Genomic DNA, 26242 nt, shown 5'->3' on the forward strand with positions numbered 1-26242 from the left:
GTTTCTTTGACTTTTGTTCAACCTTATGATTGAAGATTTGATCCATGTTCAGTCTTCCTTCCTTCCTTAACTGAAAGAATTTTTAGAAACAGGACTTGAGCAATTCTATGCTTAAAGAGGATCTGGACGAGGACTAGAGGACCAAACCATACCTCATCATTGAGAATGAGTGATGAATAACTGGCATTTGAGATGAAGCTGCAGAGACATGGGGCTAATGGCATACACATGAGAACAAAGAGATGAGGACTAAAAGCTTACAGGCCCCCAGAGCTGATGATTCCCTGAGCTCTTGGAGCTGTGTATTTTCAGCTTCACTTCTATGACCATGTGTGTTCTGTAAACAGCATGGCTGGCACATTGCGAGCTATGACTGGGAGGTCCAAGACCACAGCTTTGTTGTATGCTGGGTTATTTCCTGTTTGTTTTCTTAAAACTAAATAACCACTGGTGCTGGATGAAGTCTGATGTGCCCTATGAGTTTAATTGTTAAGTTGAACTCTAAATAACTACAACTAGAGGAAACTGACGTTTCTATTATCACACAGATAATTCAGAACTCTATTCTTACTATAAAAGATTCAACTAATACAGAGCTTCATAAACTCCTTCCCTGCATTCCCCCTCTTCCCTCATTTTTAATTGATATTTAATTATTTTGCATAAGTATATCCAGATTTTCTATTAGTTCTCAAGTCAGTTTTTAGTACTTTGTGAATTTCTAGGAATTTATCCATTTCATCTAAGTGTTAAATTTAGAGTGGAGTGTTCATCTAATTCATATTTAATGTAAGTATTGATATAGTTGGATTTATATCTGCCTTTTTGCTATTTGTTTTCTTAATATCTCACTTTCTTTTGTTCTTCTATTGCTCAATTTCTGTCTTTTATGTTAAGCAAAAACTTTTTTGATACCACTTAAATTCCTCTGTTCATTATTTTCACTGTATTCTTTGAGATTTTGTGTTGTGGTTAGCTGCCCTAGGGATCAAACTATTCATTTTTAACTTTCACAATTCACTTAAAGTTAGCACTGACATAATTAAAATGTAGCATACTAGTAAAGGTCTATATCATTTCTCCTTATTTTTTTGTGTTGACATATATATAGAGAAGGCAATGGCACCCCACTCCAGTACTCTTGCCTGGAAAATCCCATGGACGGAGGAGCCTGGTAGGCTGCAGTCCATGGCGTCGCTAAGAGTTGGACACGACTGAGCGAGTTCACTTTCACTTTTCACTTTCATGCTTTGGAGAAGGAAATGGCAACCCACTCCAGTGTTCTTGCCTGGAGAATCCCAGGGACGGGGGAGCCTGGTGGGCTGCCATCTGTGGGGTCGCACAGAGTCGAACACGACTGAAGCGACTTAGCATCAGCAGCAGCATATATATAAAACCTTCATATATGTATTGTAAATTTAATACTGTGTTAGAATTAAGATTTTAAACAATCTTCTAACTTTAAAGAAGTTAAGGAAGAAAAACATTATACATATGTGCTTATAGTTTTTGTTTACTTACATATTTCTGGTGACCTCCTTTTTTTCTTGTGGATCTGAATTACTGTCTGGGGTTATTTTCTTCAACCTAAAGAATTTCCCTTGTGTTTCTAGGTTTCCTAGCAATAAATACTATTAATTTTTTTAAATCTAGAAATATATTTTTCTTTAAGGCTAATTTTGGTAGGCTACTTGTTGGTCTTTTTTTTTTCTTTTAGCACTTTGAGTATGTCATTTCTTTCTTATGGCCTCTATTGTTTCTTATGAGAAGTTAAGTATTAACCATACTGTAGCCCCTTTTTATATGAGTTGCTTTTCTCTTGCTGCATTCAAGACTTTTTTTTTGGATTTTGGGAATCTGAATATGATGTGCCTAGTTGTGTTTTATTTGTATATCTGCCTGTGTTCATTGAGCTTCTTAGTGTTCATTGGGTCTGGAAATAAATGTTTTTCTTTAAAATGGGAAGTGTATAGCCATTATATTTTTAATATAATGTCTTGTTTCCCTATCACTCCTCCTTTTATGACTCCCAATACATACATTCTTGAAATTGTTCTACAGATCTTTGAGACTATTCCTTTTTAACAAATCTTCTACTTTTGCTATTTAACATCTGCTGTTGAGTCTATCTAGTGAATTTTTTATTTCAGTTATTGTACTTTTCAAATCTAGAATTTCCATTTGGCTATTTTATCTGGGTTCTCAAGAGTCAATTTCTATTGACCGCATCCCGCTCCCCCGCCCGCTGAATATGGGTCACAGTCTTCCGTTTCTTAACATGTCTTGTCATGATTGTGTGAATTTTGAGACTGATGTGGTGGTAATAGGGCAGATAACTGTGAATTTTAGATAAAATTGTAGCAGCTGTGTATTCTTTTTTTCTAAGGCTCATTGTATTGTGGGTTTCTGTTGTTTGTTTTGATAACCTGCCTGGACTTAAACCACAGACCATCTTTGAAACTGAATGTATCTGGTCATTTTCTTTTAGTGTTTCTTTTTTGGGGCTGCTCTGTCTACATAATTTAGTGGTCAGTCAATGATTTGAGCAGACACCTTAATTCTCCAAGACTTGCCCAGATGTTGCCAACTGAGATTATGTGTGTGACGAACACCTTCAAACTTGCAGTCAGTTCTCAAGTCTACCTTGGTGTACATTATCAGTAGATACATGACTTTAGTTTGTTTCATTATTGATAGCATTAACTGTAATACTTACTTAAGATTATATCTGCTAGGTTTCTCTATCAATAAATTAATATTTTCCCTTTAAAATAGTAATTTGTAGAGCTTTTGTCAAAGTTTGTAATTTCTTAAAATTTGGTCATTTACTTACTAGTTTAGGACATATTGACCACCTTCTCTGAATCAGTTACTAAGTTGATAGTTTCAAAATGTTGGATGTTCTACCATCATTATTCCTTCCACTCTATTTTATGAAAAAAAACTCCCCTTACTACTTATTGATCATTTATTTATTTGTTTTACTTATCAACATTGGACTCATAGATTCTTTTCTTTCCTGTCTCCAAATTTTTGAAGTTAGCTTTATCCCATTGACGGAGGAGCCTAGTGGGCTGCAGTCCATGGGGTCTCTAGGAGTTGGACACGACTGAGCGACTTCACTTTCACTTTTCATTTTCATGCACTGGAGAAGAAAATGGCAACCCACTGCAGTGTTCTTGCCTGGAGAATCCCAGGGACAGGGGAGCCTGGTGGGCTGCCGTCTATGGGGTCGCACAGAGTCGGACACGACTGAAATGACTTAGCAGCAGTAGCAGCAGCAGCTTTATCAAAGTATAATTTTACATAGAGTCAAAATCAGTTCAGTTCAGTCACTCAGTTGTGTCTGACTCTTTGCAACCCCATGGACTGCAGCACTCCAGGCCTTCCTGTACATCACCAACTCCCGTGTCCATTGAGTTGGTGATGCCATCCAACCATCTCATCCTCTGTTGTCCCCTTCTACTCCCGCCTTCAATCTTTCCCAGCATCAGGGTCTTTTCAAATGAGTCAATTCTTCATATCAGGTGGCCAAAGTATTGGAGTTTCAGCTTCAACATCAGTCCTTCCAGTGAATATTCAGGACTGATTTACTTTAGGATGGACTGGTTGGATCTTCTTGCAGTCCGAGGGACTTGACACCACCGTTCAAAAACATCAATTCTTTGGCGCTCAGCTTTGTTTACAGTCCAACTCTCAAATCTGTACATGACTAATGGAAAAACTGTAGCCTTGACTAGATGGACCTTTGTTGGCAAAGTAATGTCTCTGCTTTTTAATATGCTGTCTAGGTTGGTCATAACTTTTCTTCCAAGGAATAAGCATCTTTTAATTTCATGGCTGCGGTCACCATCTGCAGTGATTTTGGAGCCCCCCAAAATAAAGTCTGTCACTGTTTCCACTATTTCTCCATCTATTTGCCTTGAAGTGATGGGACCAGATGCCATGATCTTAGTTTTCTGAATGTTGAGATTTAAGTCAACTTTTTCGCTCTCTTCTTTCACTTTTATCAAGAGGTTCTTTAGTTCTTCTTTGCTTTCTGCCATAAGGGTGGTGTCATTTGCATATCTGAGGTTATTGATATTTTCCTGGCAATATTGATTCCAGCTTGTGTTTCTTCCAGCCCAGTGTTTCTCATGATGTACTCTGCATAGATCATGATGTACTCTCATGAGTCAAAATAGACCTCTTTACATTTTCCCCAAAGAGTTCCCTTTTGTCCTTTTGTAGTCAATTCCTCTTTCAACTTCTAGCCCCCAAACATACTAATCTCATTTCTGTTCCTATTTTATGTTTTTTTTGGTTAGAAATATAAAATTTTATATATTAATTTTATATTATTAAACCATGCTACACTTTCTAATTAATTGTAGCAGACTGTTTTTGTAATTTTCATAAAATCGTGTCAATGGTGAGACCTCTTTCTTTACTTCTTGCTTTCCAATCCAAATGCATTTACTTTGCTTATTGCTTGGACTAGAACCTCTAGTACCATGTTGAATTAAAGTGGTGAGAGTATATATCCTTGCCTTATGTCCATATTAGAGGGAAAACATTCAGTAACTGACAAGGTGACCTCCTAAATGATTAAGTGTTAGTCGTTCAGTTGTATCCAACTCTTTGTGACCCCATGGACTGTATCCCACTGGCTCCTTTGTCCATGGAATTCTTCAGTCAAGAAGTCTGGAGTTGGTAGCCATTCCCTTCTCCAGGATATCTTCCCCAGTCCAGGGAATGAACCCAGGTCTCCCACATTGCAGGCAGATTCTTTACTGTCTGAGACACCAGGGAAGCCCCTACTTAATGATTAAGGATGATGTAAGTTGTAGGCTTTTTTTTTTTTTTTTTTTTAAGTATCTTAATTCTGTTAAGGAAGCTCCCTTCTATTCCTATTTTCCTGAGAGTTTTATTTTTTAAGTCAGGAAAGCATGTTGAGATTTTTTTCAAGTAGTCTTTCTGCCTCTATTGAATAATCACATGGTTGTTTTGTTTTTTGAGTTTTTTAGTTGTTAACCTGATGATTTACATTGATTTTCTAAGGTTAAACCATCTTTTGTTGCTGGAATAAATCCCACTTAGTCATGATATATTATCCTTTTAATATAATGCTGGATTAGTTTTGCCAAAATTTTAAGAATTTTCCTATGTATGTTTATGAGGAATAATTTTTCTGTCATTTCCTTTTCTTTTAGTGTCTTTATCTGATTTTGCTATCAGGTTAATACTGACAGCATCAACATCTATGCTTACTGTTTCATATGCAGCATATGCTATACTTACTATTTCATATGTAGCATATGCTCTTCTAAGTAATTTACATGTATTTATTAACTTGTACATTTGACATGATTTTAGACTTTACAAAACAATTACAAGAATAATACAAAGTATTCTCATGTACTTTTCATTTAAATTCTTCAGATTTAACCATTTGCCACATTGGCTTTATTATCTCTCTCCCCTTCCCACTGCCTTTGAATCTTTTGACTTAAAAATTTATTTTTCTTAAACCCTGGGAACTTTTCACATATAGTTTCCTTTATTATGTACTCCCTTCAGTCATTTTGGTATCATCTTGGGATACATTTTATCCTTAGTTTTGTTTCCTTGTGCCAGAACCAACTTATTTTTTAGGAATCTCAGGTTATTATTTGGAAAAGGAAACGGCAACCCACTCCAGTATTCTTGCCTAGAGAATTCCATGGACAGAGGAGTCTGGAAGGCAACAGTCCTGGGATTGCAAAGAGTCAGACACAACTGAGCAACTATCACTCACTCACTCAGGTTATTATTATAAGGTCAATAAAACTGCCTTGACGAATCTAGTTAAAAATTTCAAAATTGATTGCTCTTATTTACTCTTCTGTGCTCTGCAGAGTAAGTCTACTTACAAAATTGTAAAGTCTATGTGTGTCAAGAGAGATATTTGTGTGTACTTAGTTGCTCAGTTGTATCTGACTCTTTGCTACCCATGGAGTGTAGCCCACCAGGGTCCTCTGCCCATGGGATTCTCCAGGCAAGAATATTGGAGTGGGGAACCATTCCATTCTACAGGGGATCTTCCTGACCCAGAGACTGAACCCAAGTCTCCTGCTGCTGCTGCTAAGTCACTTTAGCCGTGTCCGACTCTGTGTGACCCCAGAGATGGCAGCCCACTAGGCTCCCCCGTCCCTGGGATTCTCCAGGCAAGAACACTGGAGTGGGTTGCCATTTCCTTCTCCAATGCATGAAAGTGAAAAGTGAAAGTGAAGTTGCTCAGTCGTGTCCGACTCTTAGCGACCCCATGGATTGCAGCCTACCAGGCTCCTCTGTCCATGGGATTTTCTAGGCAAGAGTACTGGAGTGGGGTGCCATTGCCTTCTCCAAGTCTCCTGCAGTGCAAGCTAATTCTTTACCGTCTGTGATGCTAGCGAAGCCCCATCAGGAGAGATAGTACCTATCAAAATTAAATTCATTCTCAGCCACTTACTCACACGTTTTCTCTCCAGACTTACTCTTTGTTCTTCACCTTTCTCAGACCATGTGAGGCTGACCTCTATAGACTGTTTCTTGCAGGTTTGCCTTCCCTGGATTGACTGGGTTTAATGAGGAAAATGGATGGGAGACTGAGATTGGAGGGCAGAGAACAAAATTGGGATGTTTTTCCACGGATTTCCCTTTGCCTGGTCATAACTGGCACTGGTTGTTTTTCTTGGTGGGGGTGGGCATTGGGGTGCGCTAACAAAGCCATAGTCCCTGCCTGGCAGCCCTTTCTTACAGCTATATATCTTACTTGGTTCCAGTAACTGATACTCCTCTAATACCTTTAAGCCTAGGAGTTGTCATGGGTTCCCTCTGTTGTTACCTGGCAAGGGCTTCACCATGTCCTGTTCTTTCCATCAGCCCTGACTGCACCTCTGCCAATAGTCACTTCATTAAAGTCATTCCATGCCTCCTTTTGAAGATGCACATGTTTTCAGCCAGGACTCTTACTGCCCATCACTTCTTGTTGCTCCTGTTTCTACTCTACGTTCCTACTCCTTAGGGTCCTCCAACTACAGCTTACCTTCCCTTAGAAAAGTCTGAGTCCTAAATCTTATTTTGATCAAAATTTAATGTAATGTATGCCTTCCTTGAAGGAAGATCCACTAGAACTAGTCTCACTGTTCAAGCTATACTGAGAATTCTAAATTGCTACCTGTCCAGGAGCATTTGAATTTTAAGGGCCTATTCTTTTATGATCTCATGCAAAACATCTCAAGATGGAAATTTCTATAAAGATGGTAAAATTGATACTCTCCATGGTACTCCTCGAGTAAACCAGGCTCCAAATGTGGAACGAGGGCAGAAAGTAAGACCCAGTTCAATAGGAAGAAAAAGTTGCTAAAATACATACCTCAGAACAGTAGTTCTGCAAAATGTTAAAAAAAAAAAAAAAAGGAATGCTTCTCTTATATGGTAAGTTTTGGAAACACTGCATAATATATCCTCCCGAGAAGTGAAATTGCATATTAGCTCACTAAAATTATGAGAAGTTTTATGATAAACTGGTTTGCTTTGTTTGAGCCAGTTGTGTTTCAAATAAGAACAACATTTCTCAGAATGCTTAACTTTGTTAAAGGACATCACATAGAAATTTGTGTAATGGGGCAAATTGTTTTCTTCCAGAAAATATGGGTGTTTAAGCCTTTTACATGTAGGAAAATGAAAATTTCTTTCATTTCTGAATTTTTCTTATCTACTTTTATTTCAGTGTTTGATTTTCCAGTGTTTGATTTTTGGTTCTACAAGGCTATTATAAATGTAATAAAAAGATCTGAGAATCTTAGGCCAAATCTATGCAGCATTCTATTGCTTTTAACTTTTTTTTACTCATCTGAGTAATTATGTTTTCTGAAGGATCTTATAGTATAAACTTGATGAAAATATGAATCAGTATGGTTTAATCAGATGCAATTGTAACATTCTAATTAATTTCTAATTAATTCTAAATAATTTCATATTTTAAAACAGCATAATTGGAAGCACAGGGGCCCTTTCCATTTTGTCTTTCATAAAGTTGTTTGCTTGCTTTGTACTAGCTTCAGTCTTACTAAAGAATGATTTTCCAGAATAAGGGGAAAAAAATCACAGAGAGAGAAATTCTAATTCTATAAAACAAGGTATTTCAATGAGCCTTTAAAACTAGGAAGCATTTTTTATTCCAATTATAAAAGTAGTACATGTTATTGTAAATAATTTTAAACAATAGATCACCATGTAAAATGTAAAGTCAAAGTCCCTGATAATCCCCTGCTAATAGCTACTCTTAACATTTTGGAACTCTTTGAGAAAAGCAAAACATTTTGTAACACCTTAAATATATGTGTGTATAATATATGCATGTGTATATGCAGATATAAATAAGCAACTACAGTGATAGAAAGTAATTAAAAAACTAATAGATAACCATAAAATACAGGTAGGAAACTGTGTCTCTTTTTATACTCCATGACCCATTTTTCTGAGTATGGAACCTCTTGCCATTTTGACATGTTTTTTAGTTTCTTTTGGCAACAAAACCTCAATTTTGTTGGCCTTAAAGTCTTTATTTCTTGACAGGTGCCCATCAAAACCACACCTTTCCCCTAAATTTTCTACAACATATCTAATTGCTTCAATCTTGTCAGGACATTTCTTCTTTGTCTAGCTATCTTCTATACTTCATTTTGATCACCTGTCTCATTAAACAGTAGTACAGAAGCCTCATGTTTATTTATTATTTGAACATGACTCATGAAGGCATGATTCAAATCTCTGAATGCACTAATATATTTCATAACAAGCATATCTGTAGGTGTTTATATTCTGATAATGTCTTCATGTGCTCAGCCATCTATATTTGATGAAAAACTATCATTTTTCTCTAGCAGATTGCAAACATCTGTGGAGCTAAGCTAATGCACAGACACAGACTTTGCATATGACCTTGGACAATCTTGTTCTATCTCCTGAATATGTAAGACTATGACTCGGGGAACACTGTAATGCAGGTCATTTTTCAGGAACATTACAATAATTAGAAATTGTGAAGTGGTTCGGATTTATTAGCCGAAGTTTGACAATTTTGGAAATGCCGGTCATGCAGATTATGTACAATCAAGTACATTAACTCTTTTAAGCCAGTAGGCAATCACTCAGCAGGTACCACAGATTGCCTTATTGACCCAAAGTAGGGGGTATACCCTTGCTTAGTCCCTGCCTGTCTCCTCTGCCCTTGTCTTTTCTCGATCTTTGCCGACTTGTGTTTTTGTGAGGCTGCAAACTTGAGACAGGCAAGCCTTAGCCATCTTCAGGCACTGTCCCACAAGCGTTTGTCTCCTTCCCTGTTGGTCTGTACTGAGAGTTACACCTCTTGAGCTACACCATGGAATTCCTGTATTTTGACCTGAGTCATTATTGCTGAGTCTGACTTTCTCTGTATCCAAAACCAACTACTGAACACCCTTCTCGTTTCTAGAATTGTGCTTTATGGATCAGCCAAGATGAGGGTATCTTCGCACCTTCATTCCCATCCTCAGCACTGTTCTTGTTCTAACAAGGGGATGCTCGTACCTCAATGTCCAGTCTTGAAACTCTTTCTCCCATGTCCTCTGCATGCCCCAGTTGGTAGAAATGGGAATCTATCAATACTCTGCCCCCAAGCTAAGGTCCTGCTTGGGGAATCTGTACAGTTCCTTTCGGAACCTGGGCCTTCTATCCTTCTTTCCAATCATCCTGTTTTAAGACCAAAGGGTAACCCCTCATGGCCACCTGAGCCAGCCTTCTCCTCCTGAACTGATATTGCAGGTGTCCAAACCTCTATGGAAATCTGGGAGTCATCTCTTCAGTCTCCATTCCTAAATTCTATCTAATCTTGGATGGATCCTTCTGATTTTTGTTGTCCTTTTGTCCCTACATGTACCCGAGACTTCTGTCTCCTTGAGATCTTTGTCTGTGGGCATCCAGACCCATTTTATACAATCTGCCATCTGACTAATGGATGGCAGCCAAACAAAAAGTTCTCTGGACAAAGAAGTTTAGAAAAAGCTCTGATAAAAAATGTTTTTCAGGTTTCCTTTTTGTAGGATTATATCTAAGACTTTAATATACTAATATGCATCCACAGAGATGAAAATATACAATTTTCCCAAATATATTGGTTAAAGGAGTATTTTTCCCAAGGATTTCTTGAAAACCTAGAGCAAAATGTGTTCTATGAAATGTATTTTGAAAAATTTTTTTAGAAGATTAGGCTAGGGATTCCCCATGACTTCTTTCAGTTTTATCGATTCCGATTCAAAGATTCACAAGAACTTTTTGGCCAATTCAGTGTTTTGGAAAAAAGTGATCAAGGTAGAAAAATTTGTTAGTACTTAGTTGACTCTATCCAAGGAATAGAGAAACACTGTATTTTATTTACTGGGAAGTTCTTTACTGTGATGGAGCCGGGAGAAAGCAGAAAACTAACATTCTTTTATTTATTCAATCATTGTGAGAATATTTATTGAGACTACAGCATGCTAGTCATTATTCTAGATGCTGGAGTGTTACGGACAGATAAGATCAGTGCTCTCCCTGCCCTCAGGAATCTTAGAGAAGCTAAAGCAAGCCATATAATATCTTTGCTCTGAGTTTGTGCATCAAAAATCTTATTTTTAATTTTATATTAAGTTTGAGTTCTTAAAGCTTTAAGTACATCTCTTTTTGTAATAAACTGGATTCAGGTTTGTCATTTCTTTATAATTAAAGAAAAGTGGCAAAGTACATAAGCAAATATCATAAGCACATAAGCAAATATGCAGCAGATATATATACACAGAAATACTTATAAACTGTATACATAGATATGACCAAGACAATTTTTTATCTAACATTAGAAATAAAATGCTATTATTGACACACACACGCACACACACATATATATGGATTTCTCAGAGAATTATCCAGAACACTTATATTAAAATAAGCTAAGCTAAGTCGCTTCAGTCGTGTCCGACTCTGTGACCCCACAGACGACAGCCCACCAGGCTCCCCCGTCCCTGGGATTCTCCAGGCAAGAACACTGGAGTGGGTTGCCATTTCCTTCTCCAATGCATGAAAGTGAAAAGTGAAAGTGAAGTCGCTCAGTCCTGTCCGACTCTAGCGACCCCATGGACTTCAGCCTACCAGGCTCCTCCGTCTGTGGGATTTTCCAGGCAAGAGTACTGGAGTTGGCTGCCACTGCCTTCTCCATATATTAAAATAAGCAACGGTAATTGTGAAAATGCACATTTGTACTCCAAATATTCTGATTCAGCAGGGCTAAGGAATATGCATGTTAAACTAATGGTACGTAACATACTTATGCACACTAACATTTAAGGACTTCTGATACTGAGACTCCAGGATAGGAGAGAGCTGGAGCTTGTCACCATGTGGCCCTAGATTGGATAGAGAGACTCATGTTGCAGGGGCAAGGTTGGCAGGCAAGAAGGCGGGCACCCAATCTCCCAGTGGAGTTAGGTACAGAAGGTACCTGATAAGTAAGTGTTCCAAGTGTGTTAATTTCCTTTCCTCTGCCACACCTCAAATATAACACAACCAGCAGCTGAGCATGCCTGGGGGCTTCTTACCGTTTTCTCCTCAGTTTAGTGTATTTTATTTTGTCTTCATATGACCTCACTTGGGAGGAGATCCCTAGATTTTCTTCTGAGAGATGGGAAATCCTTGTTGTTCAATCGCTAAGTTGTATCCGACTCTTTGCGACCCCACGGACTGCAACACACCAGGCTTCCCTGTCCTTCACTATCTCTTGGAGTTTGCTCAAACTCACGAGTCAGTGATGCCATCCAACCATCTCATCCTGCCTAGTCTAATTTACCCATTGATTTTATTATTTGTTTTAATGTTTGTTAAGTGCTGATAAAAGTTCAAATACCAGGGTACAGAGGCTTGTGGGATTTGCTTCTCACATTTCACAGAAAAGTTTAACAGCCTACTGGTTTCAGATCAAAACTCTAGAAGCCTCCATCACCACATTTCCTGTTTGTAACTGAACAAAGTACACGCAGAAGATTTTAAGAAGAGAGAAAAAACTGAGGTACAGATAAAGTTTACTGACACTTATAACAACAGAGCAACATTACTTAGAAAAAAAAGCTTGCGGGAGTATTTTTAATTCATACACTTGCTTATGGCTACATAAGGATTTCTCAAAGAAAAAAAGCATGTCAGGTAAGTGGCATTTTAAATTTTGCTCAATTCATATGCCTAAGAATTTACATAATAATGTCTAAGCCTCTAGCAAAAAGATACTTAATAAAGATTTGGAAAGTAAGTTTACACAATTATTTTAAAAGTGTGAGATGAACTTTATAATAATTAGAATGTATTTGAAGTATATCAATGATCATAAATTGCCTGTTTTAAAAAAGTTGGATAGTATTTTATAACATAAAGCTAAATGTAGCTATTGGGTATGTGTTCCTTGATGCATGGTAAGTCGCATCGGTCACGTCCGACTCTTTGTGATCCTATAGACTGTAGCCCACCAGACTGCTTTGTCCATGGGATTCTCCAGGCAAGAATACTCCAGGCAAGAGTGGGTAGCCATTCCCTTCTCCAGGGGATCTTCCCGACCTGGGGATAGAACCTGGTCTCCTGCATTGCAGGCAGATTCTTTTTTGCTGAGCCACTGGGGAAGCCCCTGTTCCTTGATAATCATCCCATTTAAAGTACTTGTTATTTTTAGAGGATCTTTCCTTGACCTTGCATATTCCTTTTTATAGTTTAATTATAAAGCAAGAAAAGCATTCTGGGATTGACATTTATGCACTGCTATATTTAAAATGAATAACCAACAAGGACCTACTGTATAGCACAGGGGACTCTGCTCAGTGTTCTATAACAGCCTAATCAAGAAAGGAATTTGAAAAAGAACAGATACATGTATACATATACCTGAATCACCTTGTTGTACACCTGAAACTATTAATAACATTGTTAATCAACTATACTCCAATATAAAATAAAGTCAAAAAAATAAAGCAGGTTAGAAGTAACAACATTCTAATTCCTTACACTTTAGGCATTATCTTCCCAGAAATCAATTCAATCATCAACTTTCAGAGAGATGACAATTTGCAAAGGCCAGTGAAAATACCATCACCTTTGGAATGGACTATAAGGGTTGAATCCACATTTATTAGCCTAATTTCTGCTCCACATCGACTATCATTCCTCCTTTATTCTTTAATGTACTTTTAATTTCTTTTTTTTTAATTTTTTTTTTTAACTTTACAATATTGTATTGGTTTTGCCATATATCAACATGAATCCACCACAGGTATACATGTGTTCCCCATCCTGAACCCTCCTCCCTCCTTTTTAATTTCTTTAAATAAATGTTATAAAAGAAAAGTGAAAGTCTCTCAGTCCCGTCCAACTCTTTGGGATTCTATGGTCAGAATACTAGAGTGTATAGACTTTCCCTTCTCCAGGGAATCTTTCCAACCCAGGGATCGAACCCAGGTCTCCCACATTGCAGGCAGATTCTTTACCAGCTGAGCCACAAGGAAAGCCCCAGAATACTGGCTTATCCCTTCTCCAGCCGATCTTCCTGACCCTGGAATCGAACCAGGGTCTCCTGCATTGCAGGCGAATTCTTTACCAACTGAGCTATCAGGAAGCCCCATTATAAGAGAAGATATGTATAATATATAAAGTGGGAGAAGTGTGGAATACAAATGAAAAAATTTCGTTTCCATCACTTTAGAAAATATTGTGTTATATTTCCTTCCAACTTTTGCTTCTCTGTATTCTACTTGGTTTGCTTTTCATAACTAAAATAATAATGTTTATAAAATCATATGTTCAGTGTTTTTCACTAACATTATCACCATCTCCATCTTCATGGTAACTTCTGCTTAGTTGTTTTATATGAATGCACAGTGACATCAATTGAGTTATAGTTTACTTAGTCATTTGTTTATTGTTAGACATTTATGTTGCATCCAGTCTTTTTGTATTTTAAATGACAGAGAGATGAACAACTCTGTAGCTTTTTCTATATTAAGGATATTTTCTTAGGAAAGATTCCTAGACATAGAATTACTGAATAAGAAGTTATGAACATTTTAAATATCATTATTGTCAAATTGCTTTTCCAAGGTTGTTGTCAATTCACTCTCATCCTAAAAGTGTTTCTCCTTAACAAGCTGGTCTCAGTTTTATAAATCTTTACTAATTTGATAAGCACAACATGCTAAGCCATTGTTTAATATGTATTACTCTGATTATAATGAAAATGAACATTTTTGCATGGGTTTTTAAACTGTTTATAATTCTATCATTTGTGAATTATCTGATTATATCTTTTGCTTTTAATTGTGCTAATAGTATTTTTAATATCAATATGTATGAGTTATTTGTAGAAGATAATAGATATTATAATATCTGTGAATTTGCTTCCCAGTGTTTTGGTTGATGGATTTTTAAATTGATTGATTGGATTATTCCACAGGGAACATAAATTGATGTATGATTTTCACAATTCTCTTTATCTTTCCCAGGTACATGTACATATATTAGCAAAGAACGAAAACAATTATACCAGTTTTGCTAGTGCCCTGCAGAAATGAACATAACAATACTATGAATAATTGCTATGAGCTGACAGTCATGGGGAACTTGGCAAGTGTGGGAAGGCTGAAGGCAGTGAATATGACATTCAACTATTTCCCATCAATTAATTTTAGATTTGGAGGAGATGATAAAATTTTCTCCTTAGGATTTCATAATTTATATTTAGATTTTTTCAGTGTAATGCAGGAGTTCCTCCATTAACAATTAAGACCTAAAATTCCACAGAAGATAAAAGATGTACAGTATTTGCCATTAAAGCTTCATAGATCTTAAAAGCCAAGAAACAAAATGAAACATGCTTAATATGAAAGGAGAGACTCAGATTATAGTATTTTTTAAATTAGATAGGTGAAGTAAAGGAGAAAATAAATGTGAACACCATGGAAAAGTGAGATTATTCCTAGCTGAGTGAAAACAATGTATGAAAAATAAAATCCACAGCTTTCCTTCTCTCCTACCTAAATGGCTTGTTGGTAAAGAATCGGCCTGCAATGTAGGAGACTCCAGTCCAATTACTGGGTCCAGAAGATCCCCTGGAGGAGGTCATAGTAACCCTCTCCAGTATTCTTGCCTGGAGAATCCCCAGGGACAGAGGAGCCTAGCAGGCTACGGTCCATGAGGTCACAAAGAGTCGGACACGACTGAGCGACTAAGTACAGCACAGCACAGCACCCATGGCTTGTAGTCCCCGAATCAGTAAATGTGCCAGCATCCCAGTTCCTACTGTGCTTCTGTATTCACATAATCAGGATTCGCTGAATCAAATGGCAAAAACAACTCCTTTGGGCTGCTATTAATTTAATTTAAACAATGATTCACTCTAGTTACACATTGCTGTTTTTCGAAGGAAAAAAAAAAAAAGATTTTCATTGTCTTTACTCAGTTTCTTTTCCCTTGAGTCTCAGTCATCTTTTGAGAGCAATGAAAGCTTGTCTTTTAGAGACTAGATAGGACTTATTTATGAATCTTTTGAACGCAGATGTTCTTTAAAAGTAGGTCCAACACAGTCATTTAATTAAGTAATAATTGATAGTGATCTTAAGAACAGTTAACCCAGCAATGATTGTCACATAAAGCTCACAACTCTAAGAAATAAATACCTACAAATTGCTAGTTAATAATAAATAAATATTGAACTCTTTTCCAGACATTTTTTTTCATTTAATTTTCTCAGCATTCCTGACTTAAAAAGGAAAGAAACAATTAACAGGCCTTCTTAAAACATTAAAGAAGTGTAGTAGTTACAGTATTTTGTTGGATGAAGTTGCACACACCTGTGCCATCTTCAGAGGCTCTTACCAAGGTGGTTCTCCCGCAGGAAACAGTAAGTACATATACAAGATGGAGCAGCTAAAAGTACAGAAAAATACAAATTCATCTACAGTAGGGAATTTGGCAGGCTTCAAAATCCCAATAGGTCTTCCCAAGCTTACCAATTCTGAGTTTAATTATGAAAGAAATGACGAGTCTAATACTAGAGGAATCATAACATGCTGTCTTAAAATCTACCCTCTGTCTCACTCCCCTATGTACACTTTCCTCAGGTAAAATCAATAAGTATTGGTTAATAGGAATCATGATGTAGTAGAAAGAGGGGACCTTTGTGTCACATAGATGGTTTCTGAACACCAGATTTATAGTTGGCTTAGTGTGACAGTCGGGCTTCCCTTGTAGCTCAGCTGGTAAAGAATCCACCTGCAATGCGGGAGATCTGGATTTGAACCCTGGGTTGGGAAGATCCCCTGGAGAAGGTAATAGCTACCCACTCCAGTTTTCTGGCCTGGAGAATTCCATGGACTGTATAGTCCATGGGATTGCAAAGAGTCGGACACAACTGAGCGGTTTTCACTTTCACTTTATGGTGAGGGTCAGTGATCTGCAGAAAGTCACATCTTCTGCCTCTTTCCCTATACACTGTTCCAAAATAGACATTCCAAAGCTTCATATTGCTAATGTCCCTCTTCCCATCATGGCCCCTTCCTAACATGTATCATTCACTTTTCAAATAACCTATTCATAATAGGCACATTTAAGTTTGGCAGTTTTCAACTTTTGCATTAACAAGTTTATTATTTACTTGAAAGCCTGGGACTAGATTTGAGAATCTCTTCCAGTGATCCAGTCCATGATTCTAATGCCTTTTATTGATGGGATAATGTATATGGACAGTAGTGGCAGAGGCTGTGTAGACAGTGGCAGTGTGCAACAAAGAGTCATCAGTAATGTGCCTAGTTTGCAACCAAATGATCACCACAATAAGAAATGTTCATTTCATGAGTAGAATCCATGGAGACTGTAATATCAGAACTTTTATGTTGAACTATCAGTTCAGTTCAGTTGCTCAGTTGTGTCCAACTCTGTGCTACCCCATGGACTGCAGCACGCCAGGCTTCACTGTCCATCACCAACTCCTGGAGCATGCTCAAACTCATGTCCATCGAGTCGGTGTTGCCATCTAACCATCTCATCCTCTGTCATCCCCTTCTCCTCCTGCCTTCAATCTTTCCCAGCATCAGTCTTTTCCAAGGAGTCAGTTCTTTGCATCAGGTGGCCAAAGTATCTGAGTTTCAGCTTCAGCATCAGTCCTTCCAATGAATATTCAGGACTGATTTCCTTTAGGATGGGCTGGTTGGATCTCCTTGCAGTCCAAGGGACTCTCAAGAGTCTTCTCCAATGCCACAGTTCAAAAGCATCAGTTCTTTGGTGCTCAGCTTTCTTTATAGTCCAACTTTCATATCCATACATGACTACTGGAAAAACCATAGCTTTGACTAGACAGACCTTTGTTGGCAAAGTAATGTCTCTGCTTTTTAATATGCTGACTAGGTTGGTCATAGCTTTTCTTCCAAGGAGCAAGAGTCTTTTAATTTCATGGCTGCAATCACCATCTGCAGTGATTTTGGAGCTCAAGAAAATAAAGTCTGTCACTGTTTCCATTGTCTCCCCATTTATTTGCCATGAAGTAAAAGGACTCGGTGCCATGATCTTAGTTTTCTGAATGTTGAGTTTTAAGCCAACTTATATTTAAACTTGGAGAAGGCAATGGGAACCCACTTTTGTACTCTTGCCTGGAAAATCCCAGGGACGCAGGGGCCTCGTGGGCTGCAGTCCATGGGGTCGCTAGGAGTTGGACACGACTGAGCGACTTCACTTTATTTTTTCACTTTCATGCTTTGGAGAGGAAATGGCAACCCACTCCAGTGTTCTTGCCTGGAGAATCCCAGGGATGGGGGAGCCTGGTGGGCTGCCGTCTATGGAGTCACACAGAGTCGGACACAACTGAGTGACTTCACTTTCACTTTTCACTTTCATGCATTGGAGAAGGAAATGGCAACCCACTCCAGTGTTATTGCCTGGAGAATCCCAGGGACGGGGGAGCCTGATGGGCTGCCGTCTATGGGGTCACACAGAGTCGGACACGACTGAAGCGACTTAGCAGCAGCAGCAGCAGCAGCAGCAGCATATTTAAACTACTACTATTAGCCCCTGGTGGGTTTTCCTGCTGGCTAAGCTGGTAAAGAATCTGGTTGCAATGTGGAGACCCGGGTTTGATCCCTGGGTCAGGAAGATCCCCTGGCAAAGGAAATCGCAATGAATCCAGTATTCTTGCCTGGAGAATTCCATGAACAGAGGAGGCTGGTGGGCTATAGTCCATGGGATCACAAAGTCAGACATCACTGAGCAACTCGCACACACACATTGGCCCCTGGTAGTTGAAAGCTAGTTAGAAACTTCAGTCATAGTTTTCCTACCTGACATTGCCTCACTAATAACGTCCCAAAACTTTTAGTTTTTTAACAGTATAGATAACTAAATTAAAATTGTGTAAGAGTACTTTTTAAAAGCTATATGAAAGTAATTACAATTAATGAATAATGGTAATAAAGATTGCATTTGTCAGGCAAGAAATTTTAGGTACTTTGCACATCCACTGTTATAAGAGGCACTGTTAGTATTGAACAGACACCCACATGGGCATACTGTATATGGAAAGTAACTCAGTAAGAGGAGGTAAAGTATATGTGTGAATCTGTATATGTGAACATTTACACAAAACTACCATTCAAGTTGAAAATCTCCACCATTTAGTTATTCAATATCTTCTCATCTCTGTGTTTTTTGTTTTGCTTTCCAAATAGGGCATTTATTGTTGGCAATCAAAAATTTTGAAAGATATCAAGAGTGTCCTGAAATACAAAGCTTCCAAATAAAAATCTTCCTACTTTTAACTCTGATCGCATTACAAAAGAAAAGTATCTTGGGAAATAGAAGGGTTACACAGGAATCATAGACTCCTAAAATCAGGGGAAAACTAGAGACCATGTGAAGCAAATCCCTACATATTAGAATTTAGCCTGTTTTAAAACGTCTGCAACTGATAAAGCAAATTTACTGTTCTACAAATGACAAAACCCAGCCTAAAGGGATGTACAGTGCGGTCCAAGTTCTTTCCTTGGAGTTGCTGATGTATTTCATGAAAATTATTAGGGCTTTCCTAAAGCCTTTAGTCGGAGAAGGCAATGGCAACCCACTCCAGTACTCTTGCCTGGAAAATCCCACGGGCAGAGGAGCCTGATAGGCTGCAGTCCATGGGGTCGTGAAGAGTCGGACATGACTGAGTGACTTCCTTTCACTTTTCATTTTCATGCACTGGAGAAGGAAATGGCAACCCACTCCAGTATTCTTGCCTGGAGAATCCCAGAGACGGAGGAGCCTGGTGGGCTGCCATCTGGGGGGTCGCACAGAGTCGAACACGACTGAAGCGACTTAGCAGCAGCAGCAGCAAAGCCTTTAGTATAAGTGTAATCTTGTTATATTGCTTTGGTTATTTCTTTGCTGCTCAGAGCAAAATTATCTTCTTGTAATAATTAATGGATGAGGGGAAACTTCATCAGTGAAATATATTTTTGTGAACGATAAGAATTTATAGCTAGAATCAGTGTAATTTTAAAATGAAATTAGGATTTTCTGCGTGCTGCTTTGAAGTACACCTTTTCCTACTCTGCTGTATTTTATCTACACAAAGCACAACTATTTATTGAGTATATACTAAATACTAAATTCTGTGGGAAATGGAAAGGGAAAAAAAGGTAAGTACAAAGTAGACTGATTTTGTTAGTTTCCGAAGGATGATTTTATTAGTTCTCCCAAGGATGATAAATTCTAGAGATTTATTATATTTTCTATGTGTTTATTTGCTCTCTTACCCTTCGTCCAGAAAGAGAAGTATTACTATGTAGAATAGTACATATAAATAATACATAGAATAGTACACATAAAGGAGAACCAAAGAAATCAGTACAAAGAGAAAAAGAGCAAAGGGTACAATTAATTCACAAAAGTGAGTAGCATATAATCCTATTGCGTGTCAAATGATATACAAGATTAGACAGATGATCAGTGACAATATTGACCAGTGACAATATTCACATGGATTATTAGAGTTAAAATTTATCCTTTCTTGAGGAGATCCCCAGAGTCTTATGCATTTTGTAGCATGGTCTGAGTTACAAGTAGGAAGATTTTCATTCAGAAGCTTTGTATTTCATGACATTTTTTATACCAGTGATGTATTAAACAATATCTTCTAGTCCATAGCATCTCTATAATTAATAAATTCAACAGCAAGTTTCATACAGTTGGTTCTTTTTCTTAAAATAAGTTTTATTTTGTCCTGATAACAAAGGCAGAAATTGTAGAAAATGGAAGATAATAAAAAGAGCAATAAAGAGTTAATTTTTATTTTCTGACTACAACCTGAAGTTTAGCTCTGTTGCTGTTTTACACAGGTCATCAGCTGAGATGGAAGTAAGTTCTATATTCTCTTAAGAAATCTTGGGAACTTAACTAGGGCATGTCCTAGTGTAGAAATAATCAAAGCCTCCATTCAGAGGTTGACCAAAGGAAAATCTGCAGGGAGAGTCAAAAAATCTTCCAAAATCTGTTTTGCACCTTTTAACCATTTGTATAAATAAATGAATGATCAAATCCCTAAAATATATGACATGATGATTAGATGCAGTAATTCTAGATGGCCAGTGTGATCAATGCAAAGAAATAGAGGAAAATAATAGAATGGGAAAGACTAGAGGTCTCTTCAAGAAAATTAGAGATACCAAGGGAAGGTTTCATGCAAAGATGGGCACAATAAAGGACAGAAATAGTATGGACTTATCAGAAGCAGAAGATATTAAAAAGAGGTGGCAAGAATACACAGAAGAACTATACAAAAAAGATCTTCATGACCCAGAAAGCCATGATGGTGTGATCACTCACCTAGAACGAGACATCCTGGAATGTGAAGTCAAGTGGGCCTTAGGAAGCATCACTACAAACAAAGCTAGTGGAGGTGACGGAATTCCAGCTGAGCTATTTAAAATCCTAAAATATGATGCTGTGAAAGTGCTGCCCTCAATATGCCAGCAAATTTGGAAAATTTATCAATGACCACAGGACTGGAAAAGGTTAGGTTTCATTCCAATCCCAAAGAAAACCAATGCCAAAGAATGTTCTAGCTACTGCACGATTGCACTCAACTCACATGCTAGCAAAGTAATGCTCAAAATTCTCCAAGACAGGCTTCAGTGATATGTGAACCATGAACTTCCAGATGTTCAAGCTGGATTTAGAAAAAGCAGAGGAATCAGAAATCAGATTGCCAACATCTGCTGGATCATCAAAAAAGCAAGATAATTCAAAAAAAAAAAAAATCTACTTCTGCTTTATTGACTATGCCAAAGCCTTTGACTATTTGGATCACAACAAACTGTGGAAAATTCTTACAGAGATGGCAATACCAGACCACCTGACCTGCCTCCTGAGAAACCTGTTTGCAGGTCAGGAAGCACAGTTAGAACTGGACATGGAACAACAGACTGGTTCCAAATAGGAAAAGGAGTACGTCAAGGCTGTATATTGTCATCCTGCTTATTTAACTTATATGCAGAGTACATCATAAGAAATGCTGTACTGAATGAAGCACAAGCTGGAGTCAATATTGCCAGGAGAAATATCAATAACCTCAGATATGCAGATGACACCACCCTTATGGCAGAAAGTGAAGAAGAACTAAAGAGCCTCTTCATGAAAGCGAAAGAGGAGAGTGAAAAAGTTGGCTTACAGCTCAACATTCAGAAAATGAAGATCATGGCATCTGGTCCCATAACTTCATGGCACATAGATGGGGAAGCAATGGAAGCAGTGACAGACTTTATTTTCTTGGGCTCCAAAATCACTGCAGATGGTGATTGCAGCCATGAAATTAAAAGACGCTTGGTCCTTGGAACATAAGCTATGACCAATCTAGATAGCATCTTAAAAAGCAGAGACATTACTTTGCCAACAAAGACCTGTCTAGTCAAAGCTATGGTTTTTCCAGTAGTCATGTATGGATGTGAGTATTGAACTATAAAGAAAGCTGAGTGCTGGAGAACTGATGCTTTTGAACTGTGGTGCTGGAGATGCAACCAGTCCATCCTAAAAAAATCAGTCCTGAATATTCATTGGAAGGACTGATGCTAAAGCTGAAACTCCAATACTTTGACCACCTGATGCGAAGAACTGACTCCTTGAAAAAGACCCTCATGCTGGCAAAGTTTGAAAGCAGGAGGAGAAGGGGACGACAGAGGATGAGGTGGTTGGATGGCATCACTGACTCGATGGACATTAGTTTGAGTAAGCTCCAGGAGTTGGTGATGGACAGGGAAGACTGGCATGCTGCAATCCGCAGAATTGCAGAGTCGGGTATGACTGAGCCACTGAACTGAATTGAATTCTAGAGGGACCATTTCTAAAGCAAGGCTATGCTGTGCTAAGTCACTTCAGTCCTGTCTGACTTTTTATGACCCTGTGGACTGTAGCCTGCCAGACTCCTCTGTCCAGGGGATTCTCCAGGCCAGATTACTGGAGTGGGTTGCCATGCCCTCTTCCAGGGGATCTTCCTGACCCAGGGATTGAACCCGAAGCTTTTGAGACTCCTGCACCGCAGGCAGATTCTTTATCACAGAGCCACCAGGAAGCCCAAGCAAGACTACAAGTCACCCTTAATTTGGCCAAAGGTAAATTATTAAAACATCTATTAAATTCTTAATTGTAGGCAGTGCAGCTTTTTGGTTAATATGCTATATTCTTAGATAAGTTATACTATACTACACTATATCATTTTCTAGGCCCCAAATAAAAAGAAATCATAAAGAACATCTACCAAAAACTTATTTGAGTTTTAAATGCAGGAGTTAGTCTTCCATTATTTTCTAATAAAGAATAGCTAAAACAACTATCTCATGAGGCAACTCTTGATTTATGTAGATAGAACCTTGTTGTCAGCTTATAGGAAGACATCCATTTTTCTGTTCTCATAGTAGGAAAGTGTACATTTAATACATAAAAGTAAACATATGAGTTTTTTAAGGTAAAGATTGAGAAGAGAATGAAAGCACATCTCCATTTCATGCTTTTCAACATGATTATGTGGTCTGTGACAACTGTTTCTACTCACCCTGACTCTCGTGTTTTATGCAAGCATCCCAGTTTTATGCAAGCATATGTATCCTGGGTTGCAATAGAGTTCACAGCTTAGCTCAGCTAATGGTATTTTCTAAATTACTTTTTTCACGAGATTTTAATGGACACTACTCAAACTCCTCAAAGACTGATTTTTTAAACCAGAAAATAAAATTTTACCTTTATAGTTGTGACCACCCATAAATTTAATCAGATAGCCAGCTGTTAGCACTAGCTTACTTGTATCCTAGGATACAACTTGTAGGTAGATTTTTTGCAAATACAGGCTCAGGGCAAAGAGAATTAGGATGGTAAATTGATGAGTAGCCTCACCAAAGCGACAATGAGTTACTCCTTTCTCAGGGGTTGTTTCCTAGCTTCTGGGAAATAGGTCTTCTTCTCAATAGTACTAGATACAAATGTAACAGAATCTTCAATCTGTCTTTTCCTGGGTTGTGGATGTGTCTAGATTTTATACTTGAGCAGAACCCTTCTGTTGGCCCTGCTTATTAAGTTGCCCTCTTCACTTTACTCTTCATTTAGTCAGTTGACACATAATTAGTGAGCACCTACTTGTGCTGAATAGGATATAGAAATAATAGTAGGAGTCTTACTATTATGTGTGTTCAGTTGCTAAGTCATGTCCAACTCTTTGTGACCCTGTGGACTGCAGCACACCAGGCCCCTCTGTCCCTCACTGTCTCCTGGAGTTTGCCCAAGTTCATGTCCAGTGAATTGGTGATACCATCCAACATCTCATCCTCTGTCGCCCCTTTCTCCTTTTGCCTTCAATCTTTCCCAGCATCAAGGTCTTTTTAAATGAGTCAGCTCTTCACATCAGGTGACCCAAGTAATAAGATAATAACAATAGCAATAGCTACCATTTATTGAGCATTTTATTAGTGAGAAACATCATTACACAAATCTCTTTATATGAGTCTTATTAACAATAGGTGCATTGAGGAAATTGAAGTGTGAAGATAAAAGATCAATAAGATACTCTTTCTCTCCTTTGGGAAGTTCAGTCTAGCAGGGAGGAGTTTTTATACATAAATGATTATTTTGATATTTGTTGAAATGTAAAGGGATATATGAGATGTTACTTGGTGAGGGACAGGTGGTACTGTGTGAGTGCTTCAGAGAGAAGGCACTTTTGAAGGATGACAAGGAATTTGTCAGATGGCCAAGGAGAAAGGTATTTCAGGAAAAGGGGCAAATGTCAAGACATAAAGTATGGTCTCTATTGAAAATTGCAAGTGCTTCAGAATGATTGGAGCATGGTCTATTATTGGGTGTGTATAGTTGACAAGTCCTGAAAGACAGACAGAAAACTTAAAGTAATATTTTGTAGAAATAACTTTGCCGACAGAGGTCTGTATAGTCAAAGTTATAGTCTTTCCAGTAGTTGTGTATGGATGTGAGAGTTGGACCATAAAGAAGGCTGAGTGCTGAAGAACTGATGCTCTCAAATTGCGGCGTTGGGAGAAGACTCTTGAGAGTCTCCTTGCACAGCAAGGGGATCCAATCAGTTAATCCTAAAGGAAATCATCCCTGAATGTTCATTGGAAGGACTGATGTTGAAGCTGAAGCTCCAGTACTTTGGCCACCTAATGGGAATAAGCCAGCTCATTGGAAAAGACCCTGATGCTGGGAAAGATTGGAGGTAGGAGGAGAAGAGGGTGACAAATGATGAGATGGTTGGATAGCATCACAAACTCAATGGACATGAACTTGAGCAAACTCCAGGAGACACTGATGGGCTGGGAGGTCCCTCAGGCTGCAGTCCATGGCCTTGCAAAGAGTCGGACATGACTTAGTGACTGAACAACAATGACAAAACTCATGGTAAAGAAAGAAAAGGGATTCCCAGGTGGCCCAGTGGTAAAGAATCCATCTGCAATGTAAGAGACACGAGTTCAATCCCTGAGTCAGGAAGTTCCCCTTAGAAAGAAATGGCAACCCACTTCAGTATTCTTGCCTGGAAAATTCCATTGACAGAGGAGCCTGGCATGCTACAGTCTGTGGAATCACAAAGAGTTGGACACACCTGAGCACACAATCGGAGAAGGCAATTGCAGCCCACTCCAGTACTCTTGCCTGGACAATCCCACGGGCAGAGGAGCCTGGTAGGCTACTGTAGTCCATGAGGTCGCTAAGAGTCGGAGATGACTGAGCGACTTCACTTTCACTTTTCACTTTCATGCATTGGAGAAGGAAATGGCAACCCACTCCAGTGTTCTTGCCTGGAGAATCCCAGGGACAGAGGAGCCTGGTGGGCTGCCGTCTATGGGGTCGTACAGAGTCGGACACGACTGAAGCAACTTAGGAGCAGCAGCAGAGCACACAATATGCAAAGAAAAGTGTGATGTCCTCTATGTTTAGGGCAGAGGTAGGAGCAGCCACCTTCTCCTGAAGGACCTATGTCACAGGCTCCAGAGAAAAAAATAAAGGGACAACTTTCTCCAGAAACTCTGGAAAAAAGGAGTGTATGGGAACAGGGTGTGTAAAGATAGTAGTTGGGTTAAGAGTGGTGATTGATGGAGCAAGGATTAACACAAAGAGCCGTAAAGTCAGGGCCGATTGAACTAATAGGAACAGAGGCCAAACTGACCTGAGAAGGGTCTGCTTAGTACTCTGTTTTCAAACACTGGCCCTCAAGATGGCAAAATTCTTTTATCCAGTAATTCAGGAATTTTTACCTTAAAATAAGTTAAGATTGGGTGTATAGTTTTGGTTAAAGATAATCATCACAAAATTTCTTACATAACTAAAAATTAGAAGCAACTTAAATGTCTAAAAATAAAGGATTGATTAAATTATGGGAAATCCATACAATGGAATATAGGGCAGCTAAAAGAAATGAAGGAATATTTAGCTTATAGGAAAGGAGCATTCTGTATTAATTATCAGGGGGAAGCAGATAACAGTATAGTCAGTATAATTAAATCATACACCTCATGACCAAAACAGCTTCTACACAGAAAATAAGTTTGAAAGTGCATTAACCAAAGTGTTCACGGTGACTGTCTCTTGATAGTAGGATTATAGTTGATTCTTATCCTTTTTTTGCTTATCTGAGTTTACTAATTGTTTTTAACTTTGAACATGGATGATTGTA

At 38.3% G+C, this 26242-nt stretch overlaps 1 protein-coding gene across 1 annotated transcript in view; it reads left to right on the forward strand.

Annotated features, from left to right (window-relative positions):
* Positions 1 to 12065: 12065 nt before the first annotated feature.
* TRAT1 (T cell receptor associated transmembrane adaptor 1) overlaps positions 12066 to 26242 on the forward strand; it is a 47715-nt gene continuing 33538 nt past the window's right edge. Inside the window, 1 exon segment of the mRNA NM_001163943.1 lies at positions 12066 to 12213. Within this exon segment, the coding sequence (NP_001157415.1) occupies positions 12207 to 12213 (7 nt within the window). The 5' untranslated portion in view covers positions 12066 to 12206.

The sequence above is a fragment of the Bos taurus genome, chromosome 1 (assembly GCF_002263795.3).
Source record: "Bos taurus isolate L1 Dominette 01449 registration number 42190680 breed Hereford chromosome 1, ARS-UCD2.0, whole genome shotgun sequence".
NCBI classification, from domain to species: domain Eukaryota; kingdom Metazoa; phylum Chordata; class Mammalia; order Artiodactyla; family Bovidae; genus Bos; species Bos taurus.